The following is a 17,614-nucleotide window of genomic DNA, read 5'->3' on the forward strand; positions in this document are numbered from 1 at the left end:
AATTCCCAGACGGGTTGGAGAGGCCAGTAGCATTTGCGTCTCGGTCACTAACCTCAGCCGAGCGCAACTACGCCCAGATTGACAGGGAGGCCCTCAGCCTAGTATGGGGAGTAAAAAAATTCAACCATTATCTGCATGGGCAGAAGTTCGCCTTGCTGACTGACCACCAACCACTTGTCTCCATCTTTAATCCTAAGAAGGGCGTGCCAGTAATGACTGCACAGCGGTTACAAAGATGGTCCCTGTTTCTAGGGGCGAATCAATATGAAATAGAATATAAAGGCACAAAACAGCATGGGAACGCTGATGGGCTATCGCGCCTGCCACTGCCTACGGTGGAGGAAGCACCAGCAGTGGACCCTATCGAGATATTTTATTCGTCGATAATTGAACGATTGCCTGTAACAAACGCGGATATAGAGAAGGAGACCCGCAATGATCCGACGCTGTCACGGGTATATGAATTGACGGTGAGGGGATGGCCAACACATGGCGACTCACTGTTGCCAGCATTCTCATTCAGAAGAGAACAGCTGTCAGTATGCCAGCGGACAGTGATGTGTGGATCCAGAGTGGTGCTGGCACACATCCCTCGTGAGAGGGCGTCAGGGGATTCGTTAAGGGCCCCTGGCCGGTAAATGATGTCGTACTCGAAGGTGGAGAGCTCGATCCGCCACCTAAGAATCTTATCATTTTTAATCTTCCCCCTCTGTTTATTGTTGAACATAAACGCTACCGATCGCTGGTCGGTAAGTAGGGTGAAGCGTTTGCCGGCTAGGTAGTGGCGCCAGTGGCGCACTGCCTCCACGATGGCTTGGGCCTCCTTTTCCACGGAGGAGTGTCTGATCTCGGGGCCTTGGAGGGTCCTCGAGAAGAAAGCTACGGGCCGCCCCGCCTGGTTGAGGGTGGCCGCCAAGGCGAAGTCGGACGCATCACTTTCCACTTGAAATGGAGTGTTCTCGTCCACTGCCTGTAGCGTGGCCCGCTCAATATCCTGCTTAATGCTTTTGAAGGCGGCGTGGGCCTCAGCAGAGAGCGGAAAAGAGGATGCTTTCAAGAGGGGGCGGGCTTTGTCGGAGTAGTTGGGGACCCATTGGGAATAGTAAGAAAATAACCCCAGGCACCTTTTCAGGGCTTTGGGAGTGTTGGACAGGGGCAGCTCCCGTAGGGGGCGCAATCGGTCGGGGTCTGGTCCGATTTCCCCATTCTCCACCACGCTGCCCAGTATGCAGAGGCGCGTGGTGTTGAAAACGCACTTGTCCTCGTTATAGGTGAGGTTGAGTTTTTGTGCGGTTTTTAGGAACCTCTCGAGGTTCGAGTCGTGATCCTGCTGGTTGTGACCGCAGATGGTGACGTTGTCGAGGTAGGGGAAGGTTGCCTGCAAGTGGTGGTCATCGACCATGCGATCCATCTCCCTCTGAAAGACCGAGACCCCGTTCGTCACCCCAAAGGGGACTCTGAGGAATTGGTAGAGGCGTCCGTTCGCCTCGAAGGCGGTGTACGGGCGGTCCTCTGGTCTGATAGGGAGCTGGTGGTACGCTGACTTGAGGTCGATGGTGGAGAACACCCGGTATTGGGCGATTTGGTTCACCATTTCTGATATGCGGGGTAGCGGGTAGGCGTCTAGTAGGGTGTACCTGTTGATCGTTTGACTATAGTCGATCACCATCCGTTTCTTCTCGCTACCCCTTACCACTACCACTTGGGCGCGCCACGGGCTGTTGCTGTGTTCAATAATGCGCTCTTTCAGGAGCCTGTCTACCTCGGTCGCGATAAACCGCCTGTCCTCCCAGCTGTACCTCCTGCTTTTGGTCGCTATTGGCCGGCAGTTAGGGGTAAGGTTCGCGAATAGCGAAGGCGGCTTTACCTTCAGGGTAGCCAGACCGCACACTGTGAGGGGCGGCTGGGACCCACCGTACTTGAGCGTGATGCTTTGGTGGTTGCACTGGAAATCCAAACCCAAGATCACGCTCGCACATAGATTCTTCATGATTAATACTTTAAAATTATCATACACAGTTCCGTTAACGCACAATTGTACCGTGCAGTAACCCAGAATGGTCGATGTCTGGGTTTTATCGGCCATAGAGATGGTACCCTGAGCAGGGACCACCTTTAGGGAGAGTTGTTGTGCCAGTTCAGGGTGGATAAAACTCTCCGTGCTTCCACTGTCAATTAAGCATTTAACCCGGCACCCGTTTACCTCGATGTCCACCATTGATTTGGATAGCGGATGCGGCCTGGTCTGGTCCACTGTGACCGATGCCACTGTAGGGCCCTGATCGAGACAAGATGGCGTCCACGCTGTCTGCTCATAAGATGGCGGACCCCACGAGGTCGGGCAAGATGGCGTCCAAGGTGGCCGCTCCCACGGCGCACACGCGGCGGTGGCGGGTTTTCCGGCGGTTGGTTTTCCGGCGGGGTTCCCTCTGCACACCTTCCCGAAGTGCCCCTTCTTACCGCACTTAAAGCAGGTGGTGCCTTTCGCCGGGCACAGGTTTCTGGTGTGCTTTGGCTGCCCGCAGAAGTAGCAGTTGGGTCCTTGACGCGTCGCGGCTGTCGTAGGGCTTCTGGGGGGAGAGCTGGGCCCCGCCGGTGTCGGGCTGCCGGGCGGGGAAGATGCCTTCCAAGATGGCGGCGCCCTCGGCGCACACGTGGCGGCGTGGGCGGCGCGGGCTGAAGAGTAGGCGTCCGAGTTTCTCTGGGCCATCTCCAGGGACCGCGCGGTGTCCGCAGCCTGTTTCAGGTCCAACCCCATTTTTTCCAGCAGTCTTTGCCGGATGTGAGTGGAGCTGAGGCCTGTGATAAAGGCATCGCGAACAAGCTCATCGGTGTACACTGCGGCTTTTACATCTCGGCACTTACAGTCCTTGCCAAGCTTTTTCAGGATGCTTAGGAACTCCTCCACCGATTCCCCAGGTCGCTGTGCGCGAGTAGCGAGTAGATGCCTAGCATACACCTCATTCGTAGGCTGCTGGTAATGCGCCTTTAAGGTGTTGCAGGCGGCCAGGTACGTATCGGCGTCTTGGATGAGGGGGTAAACCCGGTGGCTTACCCAATTCCGTAGCATTCCGAGTCTCATCTTCGCAGTGTCCGTAGCGTCTTTGACGGCTGCGGAATTGTCCAGGAAGAATTCCATACAGTCAAACCATTGTCCGAAGCGTGCTGATGCGTCCGGAGCATGTTGATCCAAATCCAAACGTTCGGGTTTCAGGAGTTGATCCATAGTGTTGAAAATTGAGTTAATAAAATTGATGTGCCTCAATTATTCCGAGACTCGAAGTTAGCAGAACAAAAGTAAGGCTTTTATTAACTCAGAACATAACACGTAAAATAGAGAGATGTCTACCTTCAGGAGGCTGATGCCGGACTGAAGTTAGATTACAAAGGAGCCAGGTATGGGCGGAGCCCTGCACACAACCAGTTCCAGCACATTCCAATGCATAATACATGAGGACTGGGGGAAGGGAAAAGACACAGAAAGCAGGCAGTTAGAAGACACAGAAAACAGGCAGTGATGAATGGAATATATTTCATCACAGATTCCACCCAAGTTAAGGGAGAGAGTGCTAAAGGAGCTACATGAAGGTCATCTGGGGGGAGTGAAAATGAAAAGCCTTGCTAGGGCTTATGTGTGGTGGCCGGGAATCGATCAACAAATCGAAGACCTAACTAAGCTGCTTAGGATGCCAGAAGGTCCAAAATGCACCACCACATGCCCCTCTACACCCATGGGAGTGGCCCTCCTCTCCATGGAATTGATTTCGCTGGTTCATTCATGGACTCAATGTTCTTAATAGCAGTGGATGCTCATTCAAAGTGGCCGGAGGTGATAAAGATGTCTTCAACCACTACAGAGAAAACGATTGCAGTCCTACGGACCATATTTGCCAGAAACGGTTTGCCAGAGCAGATCTGCTCTGATAATGGACCACAGTTTGTGTCCGACGAGTTCCAAAAATTCATGAAAAGGAATGGGGTAAGGCATTACACATCCGCCCCGTATCATCCAGCCACCAATGGATTGGCTGAGAGGTTCGTACAAACCTTTAAGAAGGCGATAAAGGCCATGTGCGACGAGGAAATTCCACTACAGCATAAGATGGACAATTTCTTATTAGCCTACCAAAACGCGACACATGCAGTTACCAACCAGACCCCGGCCATGATGTTCTTTAACCGAAGGTTGAGATCTCGTCTGGACTTGCTCAGACCAAATGTGCGAAGAAATGTTGAGGACAAACAATTCCAGCACATCAACGAGAAGCCGACAAGGAGCTTCAATGTAGGGCAACCAGTCTTGGCCCGTGACTATCGAACCGAGAAGTGGCAACCCGGAACGATATGTACAAGGCAGGGGCCATTAATGTACACAGTGGATGTCGGGGAGAACATTGTGAGACGCCACGTCGATCAGATCTTAGCGTCACAGGAAGGCGTCAACCCCATGTCTCGAGTACCTGGGGATGAACCCGACATACCGGTAGCATCTACTTCAGACCCAGTAGCAGTGGAACCCGATGAACTACCCGATGAAAAGGGGTCAGAATCGCCTCTGCACCAAGAACAAGAACCTCCGGAAAGGCGCTATCCCGAAAGGGTCAGGAAGCCGCCCCAAAGACTGAATCTATAAATGGACTTTTGTTATTGAATGTACATGTAAAATGTAATTGTTATTTGAATATTAAGGGAGTATTATTAATCTAAAAAGGGAGGAAGGGAGGAATTGTAGTGTATGTGCTTTAAGTCAGAACTACTTTTTACAGCTCCTGTATACTGTAGTACCGGCAGTGACCACATCGGTATATAAGCTGTGCGCATGCCTCTGTACCCCAGTCTAGAGATGACCCTCCTCCAGTAAAGACCTGTTATTTGTTTATGTACAGCATCCGTGTAATTATTTATCCACTGAACCACGGATCTAACAAGATTAGCCAAACATGATCTGCCTTTTACAAATCCGTGTTGGCTCTCCTTAATTAGCTTAAATCTCTCCAAGTGCCCATTAATTTTTTACTTGATTATTGTTTCCAAAACTTTACCCACCACTGATGTTAAACTGAACGGCCTGTAGTTACTAGGGTTGTCCTTGCACCCTTTCTTGAACAATGGTGTCGCATTTGCCAGTTTCCAATCCTCGGGCACCTCCCCCGCATCTAGGGAAGATTGGAGAATTATGGCAAGCCCTTCCGCTATCTCCTCCCCCAATTCCCTTCGCAATCTGGGATGCAAGCCATCTGGACCAGGCGATTTACCCACTCTAAGCATACCCAGCCTTTCTGGTACATCCTGTCTATCAATTTTCACCCCTCCCATTGCTTCTACCTTTTCCACTGCTACCGATATTTTGTCAGCATCCACCTCCTTAGTAAACACCGATACAAAATACTCATTGAGTGTTCTAGCCTTGCCCTGCGCCTCTAAGCATATATCACCTTCTTTGTCCCTAATAGGCCCCACCCTGCCTCTTGCTACTGTTTACATGCCGGTAGAAGATTTTTGGGATCCCTTTTATGTTAACTGCCATTCTACTCTCATATTCTCTCTTTGCCAATCTTATTTTCATCTTCACTTCCCTTCTCAACTTATCGTATTTGGTCTGGTTCTCCCTTGAAGAATTCACCTGACATGCATCATACACCCACTTTTTTTTGTTTCATCATCTTCTCTATCTCCCTCGTCATCCAAGGAGCCCTTGCTTTGGTTCCCTTACCCTTCCCTCTTGTTGGAATGTACCTAGCCTGTACTTGGAACATCTCCTTAACGATCACCCATTGTTCCGTTACAGTTTTTCCTGTCAGTCTTTGGTTCCATTTTACCCTGGCTAGATCCTTTCGCATCCTATTGAAGTTAGCCCTATTCCAGTTTAGAAGTACCACTCTAGATTGTTCCTTGCTCCTCTCCATTGCTAATCTAAATCTTATGATACGATGATCACTCGTACCCAAGTTTCTCCCACAGACACTTGGATGACCTGGCCCACCTCATTCCCCAGCACCAGATCCAGCAATGCCTCCTTCTGACAAAAGCAAAATACTGCGGATGCTGGAAATCTGAAATAAAAACAGAAAATGCTGGAAATACTCGGCAGGTCAGGCAGCATCTGTGGAGAGAGAAACAGAGTTAACATTTCAGGTCAATGACCCTTCGTCAGAACTGGGGTTCTGAACTTCGGCAGGTCTGAGGAAGGGTCATCGACCTGAAACGTTAACTCTGTTTCTCTCTCCGCAGATGCTGCCTGACCTGAGTATTTCCAGCATTTTCTGTTTTTAATGCCTCCTTCCAAGTTGGACCAAGAACATACTGGTCAAGGAAATTCTCCTGGACACATTTCAGAAATTTCCCTTCACCCTAGCATTATCCCAATCAATATTTGGGTAGTTAAAGTCCACTAATATCACCACTCTATGGCTCTTGCATATCTCTGCGATTTCCCTGCAGATTTGCTCCTCTACCTCCCTCTCACTATTTGGAGGCCTATAGAATACCCCCAATAGCGTAATCATACCCTTTTTGCTCCTCAACTCTAACCAAATGGATTTTGTCCTTGTCCCCTCAAGAACATCCTCCCTTTCCAACACTACAATGTCTTCCTTAATCAGCACTGCCACAACATCATATTGCCACACGGCTAATTGTGCTCGTAGCTCACCAACCTTATTCACCACACTTTGGCGTTTACATACATGCATTCTGAACCCATTTTTGAATTTTTCGTAGTCTTTCTTAGTCTGCTCCTATCTAATATGGTACTACTTCCGCTTCTAGTACTATCCAACACACTCACTCTTTTATATGCGCCTTATTATTCCTCTTTTCTACTCCTATATGCTGGTGCCCATCCCCCTGCCAAGCTAGTTTAAACCCTCCCCAACAGCATTAGCAAACCTCCCCGCGAGAATATTGGTCCCGGCTCTGTTGAGGTGTAACCCTTATCCGGCTTGTACAGGTCCCACCTTCCCCAGAAACGGTCCCAATGCCTCAGGAATCTAAAGCCCTCCCTCCTGCAGCATCTCTCCAGCCATGCATTCAGCTGTTCTATCCTCCTATTCCTGTACTCACTAGCATGTGGCACCGGGAGTAATCCGGAGATTACTACCTTTGAGCTCCTGCTTTGACTCTGCCCAAAAACCTTCCCTCATAGTGAAAGCTGATGTGTAATCCCCAAGCTACGTTGCTGTTTCCAGAACAAAAAATTCTTCTCCGAGCTGAATGAACTACTTCAGTGACATCACAGCTGCTCCCTCGTATCCTAAGAGTACCAATCTCCTTTTAAATTGATCAAAGTCAAGAGGAACTAATGAGATATTGATTACTGATTTGACTTTCTTTTTCCCCCCTCAGTGCCTGTCCTCACTGGAGAATGCTGTACAAGCACATTCCTGGTTTGCCCCATGCAGCTTCCGTGGCCCTGGGCTTCGCCATTGCCCGAAGACATCTCCACGGTTCGTTAACGGTCTTCTCTACGCAATTCTTCCATTGCAGCTGAATTTACTTCTGCTGCTTTGGTCTTCTATTCAATAGTTTTTTTTTGCTTTAATTTTGCAGTCTGTAATTTATGGACTTTTTTTAAACTCTCCAAATTCTAGCTGTAATGAAAAATAAATGTTTTGGGTGTTTTTTAATCTGTTCAAGGTGGAACAGTATTCTTTGTTGCATTCAGTGTCAGCATCAAGCTGTATAACATGAATGTGTTAGGTGCAGCGTAAAACTCCTTCCACTCTGCGGCAATGACTGTGCTTCAGTCCTGACTTCAGATGATCAGCCTGACTGCTGTAATATGCTGTTTACATTCTTGCACCAGCTTAGAAACATAGAAGATAGGAGCAGGAGTAGGCCATTCGGCCCCTCGAGCCTGCTCCGCCATTTAATGAGATCATGGTTGATCATCCAAACTCAGTACCCTGTCCCTGCTTTCTCCCCATATCCCTTGATCCCTTTAGTCTTAAGAAATATATCTAACTCCTTCTTGAATATATTTAATGAATTGGCCTCAACTGCCTTCTGTGGTAGAGAATTCCACAGGTTCACCACTCTCTGGGTGAAGAAATTCCTCCTCATCTGTGTCCTAAATGGCTTACCCCTTATCTTTAGACTGTGACCCCTGGTTCTGGACTCCCCCGCCATCGGGAATTCCTCCCTGCATCTAGTCTGTCTAGTCCTGTTAGAATTTTATAAGTTTCAATGAGATCCCCTCTCATTCTTCTAAACTCCAGCGAGTATAAGCCCAATCGACCCGATCTCTCCTCATACGTCATTCCTGCCATCCCAGGTATCAGTCTGGCGAATCTTCGCTGCACTCCCTCCATGGCAAGAACATCCTTCCTCAGATAAGGCGACCAAAACTGCACACAATACTCAAGGTGTGGTCTCACCAAGGCCCTGTACAACTGCAGCAAGACATCCTTGCTCCTGTACTCCAATCCTCTCGCTATGAAGGCCAACATACCATTTGCCTTCTTAACCGCCTGCTGCACCTGCATGCTTACCTTCAGCGACTGGTGCACAAGGACACCCAGGTCTCGTTGCACTTCCCCTTCTCCCAATCTATTGCCGTTCAGATAATAATTTGCCTTCCTGTTTTTGCCACCAAAGTGGATAACCTCGCATTTATCCACATTATAATGCATCTGCCCAATCACCCAACCTGTCCAAATCGTACTGGAGTTTCTCGGCATCCTCCTCACAGCACTAGCCCACCCAGCTTTGTGTCGTCTGTAAACTTGGAGATATTACATCTAGTTCCCTCGTCTAGATCATTAATATATATTGTGAACAGCTGGGGTCCTAGCACCGATCCCTGCGGTACCCCACTAGTCACTGCCTGCCATTCAGAGAAAGACCCGTTTATTCCAACTCTTTGCTTCCTGTCTGCCAACCAGTTCTCTATCCAAGTCAGTACCTTACCCCCAATCCCATGTGCTTTAACTTTACACGCTAATCTCTTATGCGGGACCTTATCAAAAAGCCTTCTGAAAGTCCAAATACCCCACCACATCCACTGGTTCTCCCTTATCTATTCTACCAGTTACATCCTCGAAAAATTCCAGTAGATTAGTCAAGCACGATTTACCTTTTGTAAATCTATGTTGACTTTGTCCGATCCTGTCACTGTTTCTTCTGAGTCAGAGAGCACCACCAGCTGAGCCAAGTTGACAACCAAATGTAGATAATTTGATCATGTCACTAGGCCAAGGGTGTAGCCCAGCCAGTAGCATAGAATTTGGGGAATGGTAGGCATCTTGGGTCACTCTTGTCCATCTCCCTGGAGCTAGGTACTGACTGTTGTAGGTACAAACTTGGGAGCAGTCTGCCTGGCTGCCTTTTGTGCGACATGGGAGTGATGTAAATGACACCTTTTATAAAATATTAAGTGCATTAAAAAGGATTGAAACAAACTGCTCAATCTTTGTTACAGATGGACTGGTTAAACTTCTCCCAGAGGTCTCGGAAGCGATTGCCAATCAGAAGGCTGTGGTGGCCTTGGAGAGCACGATCATCACACATGGCATGCCGTACCCTCACAACCTGAAGTACGTGGACTGTTGGGATGCACTGGGTCAGGAGAGTCTGGGGAGGGATAATCTCATTGGCACTGGAGCTCACGATTGTAATATGATCAGACCTCTCCTAAGAAGGGAATCTTGCATTTGGAATCACCAACTATTGCCAAGGATCAAATTACCTTTTTTGAAATATATTTCAGTGAGTGCTGTGAATGTCGGGAGTACTGGTAGGAAGAGTTACTGAGCTGGGTTAACCGCAACAAGGCCACTGTTTTGTGGTTTGCATGAAAAATAGAATTGCAGAGTGTAATCCCCAAAGCGCCACTAAAAATCTTGGAAAATCCCAGAGTCCCATTTAATAAAAATGCACTTGGATTTAGCCAGTCCCCATAACCCAATAGGCCCAGTTATAAACATAAGGGGCCTGATTTTAACTTTCAAAGATGGCGGATCAGCCATCCATTACACACCCCGTCTGATTTTCCTTTCCACAATGGGGAGGAACATCGGGCGGGGCGTGTAGCGGGCAGCCAATCCAGTACCGCTGAAAGTTAAAATCAGCCCGAAAGAATCTGCCAACTGCAATTCCCAAAATACTGGTAGAAACCAGGGCATCCCAATAAATTAAAACAAAATTTGACTCATTCAGACAATGTAAACTAGCAACTGTGAATGTCAGTAGAGATATTCGCCTAGAAGTGACTTTGCATTATCAGTGCATGAACACTTTAAAATCTCAGACAGAGGAGAGGAATGTGTTGACACCAGTATTAATCTGTTTACTTCTACTGGATTAAATGTTTCCATTAAGATAGTTGTAGAGGAATGTCACAGAAACATTAAGCCTTTGCACGCTTGCAAGCCAATCATTAATATACTGCAAGTCCCTGGCTGGAGGAGCTACTGAACCTAACAGTGTGAGAGAAGGATAAATATAAATGAATACTGTCACTGTTGCATGATGCCTTACTGACGGTGACATTTGAGCTTTGCATATTTACTGAGCTTATTCACACTGCAAGGACCAGTAACTGCAATCATCGTGCTTGACTAATCTACTGGAATTTTTTGAGGATGTAACTGGTAAAATAGATAAGGGAGAACCAGTGGATGTTGTGTATTTGGACTTTCAGAAGGCTTTTGATAAGGTCCCGCATAAGAGATTAGCGTGTAAAGTTAAGGCACATGGGATTGGGGGCAAGGTACTGACTTGGATAGAGAACTGGTTGGCAGACAGAAAGCAAAGAGTTGGAATAAACGGGTCTTTTTCCACGTGGCAGGCAGTGACTAGTGGGGTACCGCAGGGATCGGTCCTTGGACCCCCAACTATTCACAATATATATTAATGATCTAGACGAGGGAACTAGAGGTAATGGGCTAAAAATTCGGTATCGCCGCGCCAGGTCTTTAGTGCCCGAAATTTTGCGCTCGCCCGGATTCCCGTAGCGCCCGCCTGAAATTCAGTTGCGCCACCCCAAGACGGAGGCGGGCGCTATTGCAGGGTTTGGCCGCCTTGTTTGGGGCGATGAAAGTCAGTTTCAGGCGTCCAGCTGCCGCTGCGGCACCCGATGCGGTGCGGCAGGCTGGGGTACTGCAGGCCTCCTCCTTCTCTTAAGGAGGAGCTGCCTGCAGCCGTGAGATCGCCGCTGGATTCCCCCGGCAAATGAGCCTGGCACCACGGAGAAGTGCCGGGCTCGCGGGAGTCAGACACCAATGCCGCGGGGGGGTGGTGCAGGAGTCCGGGGAGGGAGGTGCGGCCAGGCGGCCGCCGGGAAAGCGGCCGGCCGCCCCTCCACCTTTATGCGCCGGCCTCTCGGAGCTGCAAGGCACCGTTTTTCAAACGCTGTTTGCGGCCGCTACGGGCGAGGCGGCCACAACTGAATTTGGCCATCGGCACGGAATAGCATTGGAACCGGGGCGCTGCGCACACCGATGATGTCATCGGTGCCGGCGCAGCGCTACCGGCTAACGCCGATGTTAGGGACCAACTGAATTTCGGGCGCTAAAAAACTTCCGGCGCAAACCACTCTATAGCCAATAAGTGGGCGCAAACGCGACTGAATTTCTAGGCCAATATCTCCAAATTTGCAGACGACACAAAGCTGGGTGGGCGTGTGTGCTGTGAGGAGGATGTCGAGAAACTCCAGGATGATTTGGACAGGTTGGGTGATTGGGCAGAAGCATGGCAGATGCAATATAACGTGGATAAATGTGAGGTTATCCACTTTGATAGCAAAAACAGGAAGGCAGATTATTATCTGAATGACAATAGATTGGGAGAAGGGGAAGTGCAACGAGACCTGGGTGTCCTTGTGCACCAGTCGCTGAAGGTAAGCATGCAGGTGCAGCAGGCGGTTAAGAAGGCAAATGGTATGTTGGCCTTCATAGCGAGAGGTTTTGAGTACAGGAACAAGGATGTCTTGCTGCAGATGTACAGGGCCTTGGTGAGACCACATCTTGAGTATTGTGTGTAGTTTTGGTCGCCTTATCTGAGGAAGGATGTTCTTGCCATGGAAGGAGTTCAGCGAAGATTCACCAGGCTGATACCTGGGATGGCAGGAATGACGTATGAGGAGAGATTGGGTCGCTTGGGCTTGTACTCGCTGGAGTTTAGAAGAATGAGAGGGGATCTCATTGAAACTTATAAAATTCTGACAGGACCGGACAGACTAGATGCAGGAAGAATGTTCCCGATGGTCGGGGAGTCCAGAACCAGGGGTCACAGTCTAAGGATAAGGGGTAGGCCATTTAGGACAGAATGAGGAGGAATTTCTTCACCCAGAGAGTGGTGAACCTGTGGAATTCTCTACCACAGAAGGCAGTAGAGGCCAATTCATTAAATATATTCAAGAAGGAGTTGGATATATTTCTCGAGGCTAAAGGGATCAAGGGGTACGGGGAGAAAGCATGGACAGGGTACTGAATTTGGATGATCAGCCATGATCGCATTGAATGGCGGAGCAGGCTCGAGGGGCCGAATGGCCTACTCCTGCTCCTATCTTCTATGCATTACTGGAACAGAAATGTATCAAAATATTTCAACAGTAACGGTATGTTAAAGCTCATCAAAATTCTTTTTATTGGATTCAATATAAAACATGAAACATTGGGTAATCCGGGTGTAATGAGTAAATAAAATTGACTCCAAAAATATATGCAATTTTACATTAGTATTGAAAACATCCAATAAAAACAGTAATAAACAGATATTGTAAACCTTGCAATAAACAACAAGATGGTCTTTTCCCCTTGAAGAACGTCATCACACACGAAGCCTCAGTTGGTCCCAATCAAACCAAAAGACCACAGGCAGAAGGTAATGGGTGCAAACCACACCAAAGGCCTGCTCACCCAGTTTGCCAGTCCCGAGCTCATTCTGTGCCTGCAGTCAATGCAGCGGAGTGCAAAATCCATCCTATAACTGTAAAAGCCACCATGCACCTTTGTGCTGGTGTTTTTTCTAGAGATAAACACAACTGTAATTTGACCCAAGGTTCCTCTGATTTGTTTCAGTACTGTTAAAGAGGTTGAACAGATAGTAAAAGAACATGGGGCAGTTCCTGCAACAATTGGCATTGTGAAAGGCAAGATCCACGTAGGACTAGCAGAGACTGACCTGCAGTACCTGGCAGAAACCAAGGATATGCTCAAAGTATCTCGAAGAGATCTACCCTACATCCTCAGTAAGGTAAGGGCTCAAGAGGATTAAGTATCATTTTACTTATACAGTTGTTACCTCCATCATAAAGGAAGATGTTAGAAGAATTTTTGCACACAAAAGGTCATTGGAGCTTAGAATGCATTACTACAAATGGCTATTGAAGCAGAGTCGATTCCAACAGTTGGGAGGGAAAATATTGATTGGTACAAAGAAGAAGCGGGGAAATAGGATGAGGCACCTCTGATTTGAACCTAGCCCCAGCACAAGCACTAGAGGCCAAATAGCTGCCTTCTGTGTTGAAATCAGACCCTCCCCCCCCCCCCCCCACAGCAGAACATGTTGGGGTTACTTCCTTCTATTACTTGATGGATGGAAATTTAGTAGACAGAAAATTGTGGGGACATGTGTCTGAATTCCTGACATTCACTCCTGGAACACAAAGCTCCCGTAGTGCTAAAATTGAAGATTCCTCCCCCTCACATGTTCAAATTCAGAGCATTCCCATCAAAAATTGAAAAATTATATTAAGCTTTTTTGTTGATTGCTTTGAGTTCTCTCAAACATACATAAAATGAAATGCCGCAGCCATAACTGTTTAGAATACATGTCTAAATCTAAATAACAATCCAGCATTGGCAACATTCCCAAGTTTCACATATGCACCATGCTATATTTATTAAATAAACAACCCTTTTGAATATAGTAATTTATGTGCTTTAACTCATCAAATTTATCTTAGAAAAAGTTGAAGAGATCATGCTTTATCTTGTTTGATGTTTTATAACAACAGCTCGCATTTATATAGTGCCTTTAACGTCATAAAACATCCCAAGGTGCTTCACAGAAGCGTTATCAAACAAAATTTGACACTGAGCCACATAAGGCGATATTAGGACAGGTGACGACAAGCTTGGTCAAAGAGGTAGAATTTAAGGAGCGCCTTAAAGGAGGGGAGAGCATTAGGGAGGGACTTTTATGATGTTACAAACCTTAATTACAATACTAAGTCCTCAGCTTAGTGTGGAGAAAGATTGATGGCAGCCAAAAGGATTTTTTTTTAAATTGGAACAATTTAATTGGTCCCTATTCTCTTCCTTGGTATTGGTTGCATTTTGCTGATTGTCCATTTTTGATTCATAGTTTCTGATTTAATTCCTGCTTTGTCCATTCACTAATTTGTAATTTGATGCTGTCTTACGAATATCAAATTTGAGTCAATCAGTTGTATTCTGCCCTTGCAGCACGTTCCTATGCAGAGCTAGACAGGTAGCTAACAACTTGATATCTTCCCATAAAAATCACAAGGCTTGACTTTTCTTGTAAACTTTACTGAAAGATTCTTATTGTGAAACTGAAATACAACACAGAAATGGAAGCACACATTAGTACACAAGCACATAACTGATATGCATACACAAATTTAGGTACACCTGAGCAACACAGTACATTTGGCATGTAACTTACCAAAACACGTGGAAACACAGCTTACTGTGAATATACATTTAGCAAACTGAAAGGCATTCTCTTACATTCACTTTAAATTAGCACTGTACATAATGCATCAAAATACAGCTACAAGTTAACCAGCTAGACAGAGAGCGAGCACTTCACGGCTAGCTGTGTAAGTTTGCTTACAGAAAAAAGTTACAAACTAAACATTTTCTGCAAAATATAGTGTACACTAATCATCTATAACATTCTCAAGTACTTACAGACAAATAGTGTCCAAGGCCGGAGCGTAACAAGAAAATAACTTACCAGACCATGTGTCGAGCTGCAGGTCTGTGATATACAGTTTACTTTACTGCACTTTACTGCGTTTACTGCACTTTACTGCACTTGCTAGGTACCAAATATCCACTAGGTGGCGGCACACAATGGAAATCGACCCAAATTACTCAAACCCCTGAATTAACTGGAAAACTAACATAAATTCCTAAAGAAAGGCAGCACACTCCCCGCTTGGTATAATTCCATAGTACCACTACAGATACAAAATAAAACCTAAAGAAAATGTCCTTTGGCTGCAAACATACTCCGAATCCTTTCTCTAGGTTTCTTCAGAAAGGAGGACTACGATCTCTGAGACCGGCCTCAGAAACACTTTGACAGTCCCCTCCTTGACAATCTTCACCTCCACCTTGCAGACCCTCTTGTCCCTGCTCGGCAGAGTTTTGACAACCAGTCCCACTGGCCATTCATTTCTGTGTGCTTGGCTGTCTTTCAGCAAGACAACATCTCCCACTTTGACATTTGGCTTGTCTTCTGTCCATTTCTTACGTCTCTGTAGGGTGGACAAATACTCTCCTCTCCATCTCTTCCAAAAAGTGTCTGCAAGACACTGGACTTGCTTCCCGTGCAACTCAGCCATGTTGAAGTTTCCAGAGGGGGCTGAAATAGCACTCATCTTTTGAGTCCGGAGCATCGCTGGGGTGAGGACTGCAGGCATGTCTGGGTCGGTGGACACCGGCACCAGGGGTCTTGCATTCATGATCGCCATGACTTCAGCCATGAGAGTGCTCAAGACGTCGTGTGTGAGACGAGTGGGTCCCGTTCGAGGCAGCATAGCATCCAGAATACGCCTGGCAACACCGATGAGCCTCTCCCATGAATCACCCATGTGGGATGAATGCGGGGGGTTAAACACCCACGTGCATCCTTTCTTTTGGAGGTAGCTTCTTACCGCTGCATAGTCCGTGTGGATGTCCAACTCCTTACAGGCACCCACGATGTTAGTCCCTCTGTCAGAGCGGAGAAATTTGGCTGGACCACGGATTGAGAAAAACCTCCGCAGGGCATTGATGGTTAGGAAAGCTTTGTCGTCCATGGCTAGTGCTGGCTTGTCATCATCCTTGGACCTTTCAAACACTGAGCATCCTAGGCTGTCTGTGCTCACAGTGAGGCCTGCCTCTTCTTCACAGGCAGAGGAGGTTGACCTATGATGCTGCGTCATGCCATTGTAGTCTTCCTTTACCTGGATCCTGTTTGGGCATGGGCTGAGAAAGGATGTGCGACCGTGTGCAACACGTTTGCTTTATAGACGTTGACATCCGCTGGTTTGTGGACTGTTCCCAGGCAAACTCCACCCACGAGGACCCATCCCAGGTCAAGCCGCTGTGCATAAGGAGCATTGTGGGGCCCGTTGATTTGCTCACGCACCTTGTGCACCCTTAAGATGTCTCTTCCCAAGAGCAGGAGGATTGGAGCGTCCGGGTCCACAGCTGGAATCTTGTTGGCAACTGGCTGTAGGTGGGGCTGATGGCGTGCGACCTCTGGGGAGGGTATTTCCATCCTATCATCTGGCATCATGTCACAATTAAGGTGGGGATGGGAAGCTGTAGTTTCCTATCCATGGACTCGATCATGAAGTTGCCAACTCTTCTACCCGTAGTCTCTTGTCCCTGAACAGGTTTTTAGCGTGTACGGAGCTGTGCTGGCCTTGACTTCAAAGAGATTGAAGAATTCTGTCTTCGCTAGAGACTTGTTACTTTGCTCATCAAGCACTGAGTACATCTTGATTGCCTTCTCCTTTCTCCCTGCAGGATATGCTTTAACCAAGCAGATTTTGGAGCATGAGCATGGGCTGCTTGCATTTCCACAAACCTCTGTACACTTGGAAGTGACTGAAGAAGATGCGCTTTCGCTTTGCTCCCCGCTATCCTCTTTGTCAACCGCAGCACTCTCGGTGGTCGAAGGAGGAGGACCTGGATGCAGGGCTGCGATGTGTTTTTCACTGTTGCACTCGAAGCACTTGATTGTCGCCTTGCAGTCTTTTGCCATGTGCATAGTCGACCCACAACACCTGAAGCAGATGCGATTCTCTTTCAGGTATGATTTGCGCTCATCAATAGGCTTGCCTCTAAAGCTTCGACACTTTTTGAGTGGGTGGGGCTTCTTGTGTATTGGACACTGACGATCTGGGTCATCCACTTTATTCCCAGCAGAACTGGATTGGTTGACTGAGGGTTCAGCTGGAACATCTGTTTTGTGCACGCTCACCGAGGCTTTGTTGCTGTACTTTGTGGGTTTCTCTGTTCTCGACGGAGCGTAACTGCTGGAGGTGGAGAAAGTGAAACTTGGATCATTCCTCACCTTTGCCTGTTGTTGGACGAACCTGGAGAAGAGAGAGAAGGGGGGAAATGCCACTCCATTGTCCTCCTTGTACTTGGATCCCTTATCTATCCATTTCTCTTGAAGGTTGTAGGGGAGCTTTTCCACTATTGGGTTTACCCCACGAGCTGTATCCAAATATGAGAGGCCTGTCAGGTAACCTTCTCCCTTAGCACACTCCAGTTCGAGGAGAATGTCACCCAGTTCTCGAAGCTCGACATTAGCTGTGTTGGTTAGCTTCGGAAAGTCCTCAATCTTCTTAAGCAGTGCGTGTTCAATGACTTCTGGTGTCCCATAACCGTCTTCGAGACGTTGCCAAACCAGGTTGAGGCCTGCT

The 17,614-nt window shown here is 47.6% G+C and overlaps 1 protein-coding gene across 1 annotated transcript in view; it reads left to right on the forward strand.

Moving 5' to 3' along the window:
• Positions 1 to 17,614, forward strand: part of LOC147106133 (uncharacterized) — a 122,500-nt gene that overhangs the window by 10,874 nt on the left and 94,012 nt on the right. Inside the window, exons 2-4 of the mRNA XM_086008944.1 lie at positions 7,345 to 7,445; positions 9,419 to 9,533; positions 13,020 to 13,194. Of these exons, the coding sequence (XP_085865070.1) occupies positions 7,364 to 7,445; positions 9,419 to 9,533; positions 13,020 to 13,194 (372 nt within the window). The 5' untranslated portion in view covers positions 7,345 to 7,363. The remainder of the gene's footprint in view (positions 1 to 7,344; positions 7,446 to 9,418; positions 9,534 to 13,019; positions 13,195 to 17,614) is intronic.

This window comes from Somniosus microcephalus, chromosome 16 (assembly GCF_052327205.1).
Source record: "Somniosus microcephalus isolate GS21.2 chromosome 16, FLI_Smic_1.0, whole genome shotgun sequence".
NCBI classification, from domain to species: Eukaryota; Metazoa; Chordata; class Chondrichthyes; order Squaliformes; family Somniosidae; genus Somniosus; species Somniosus microcephalus.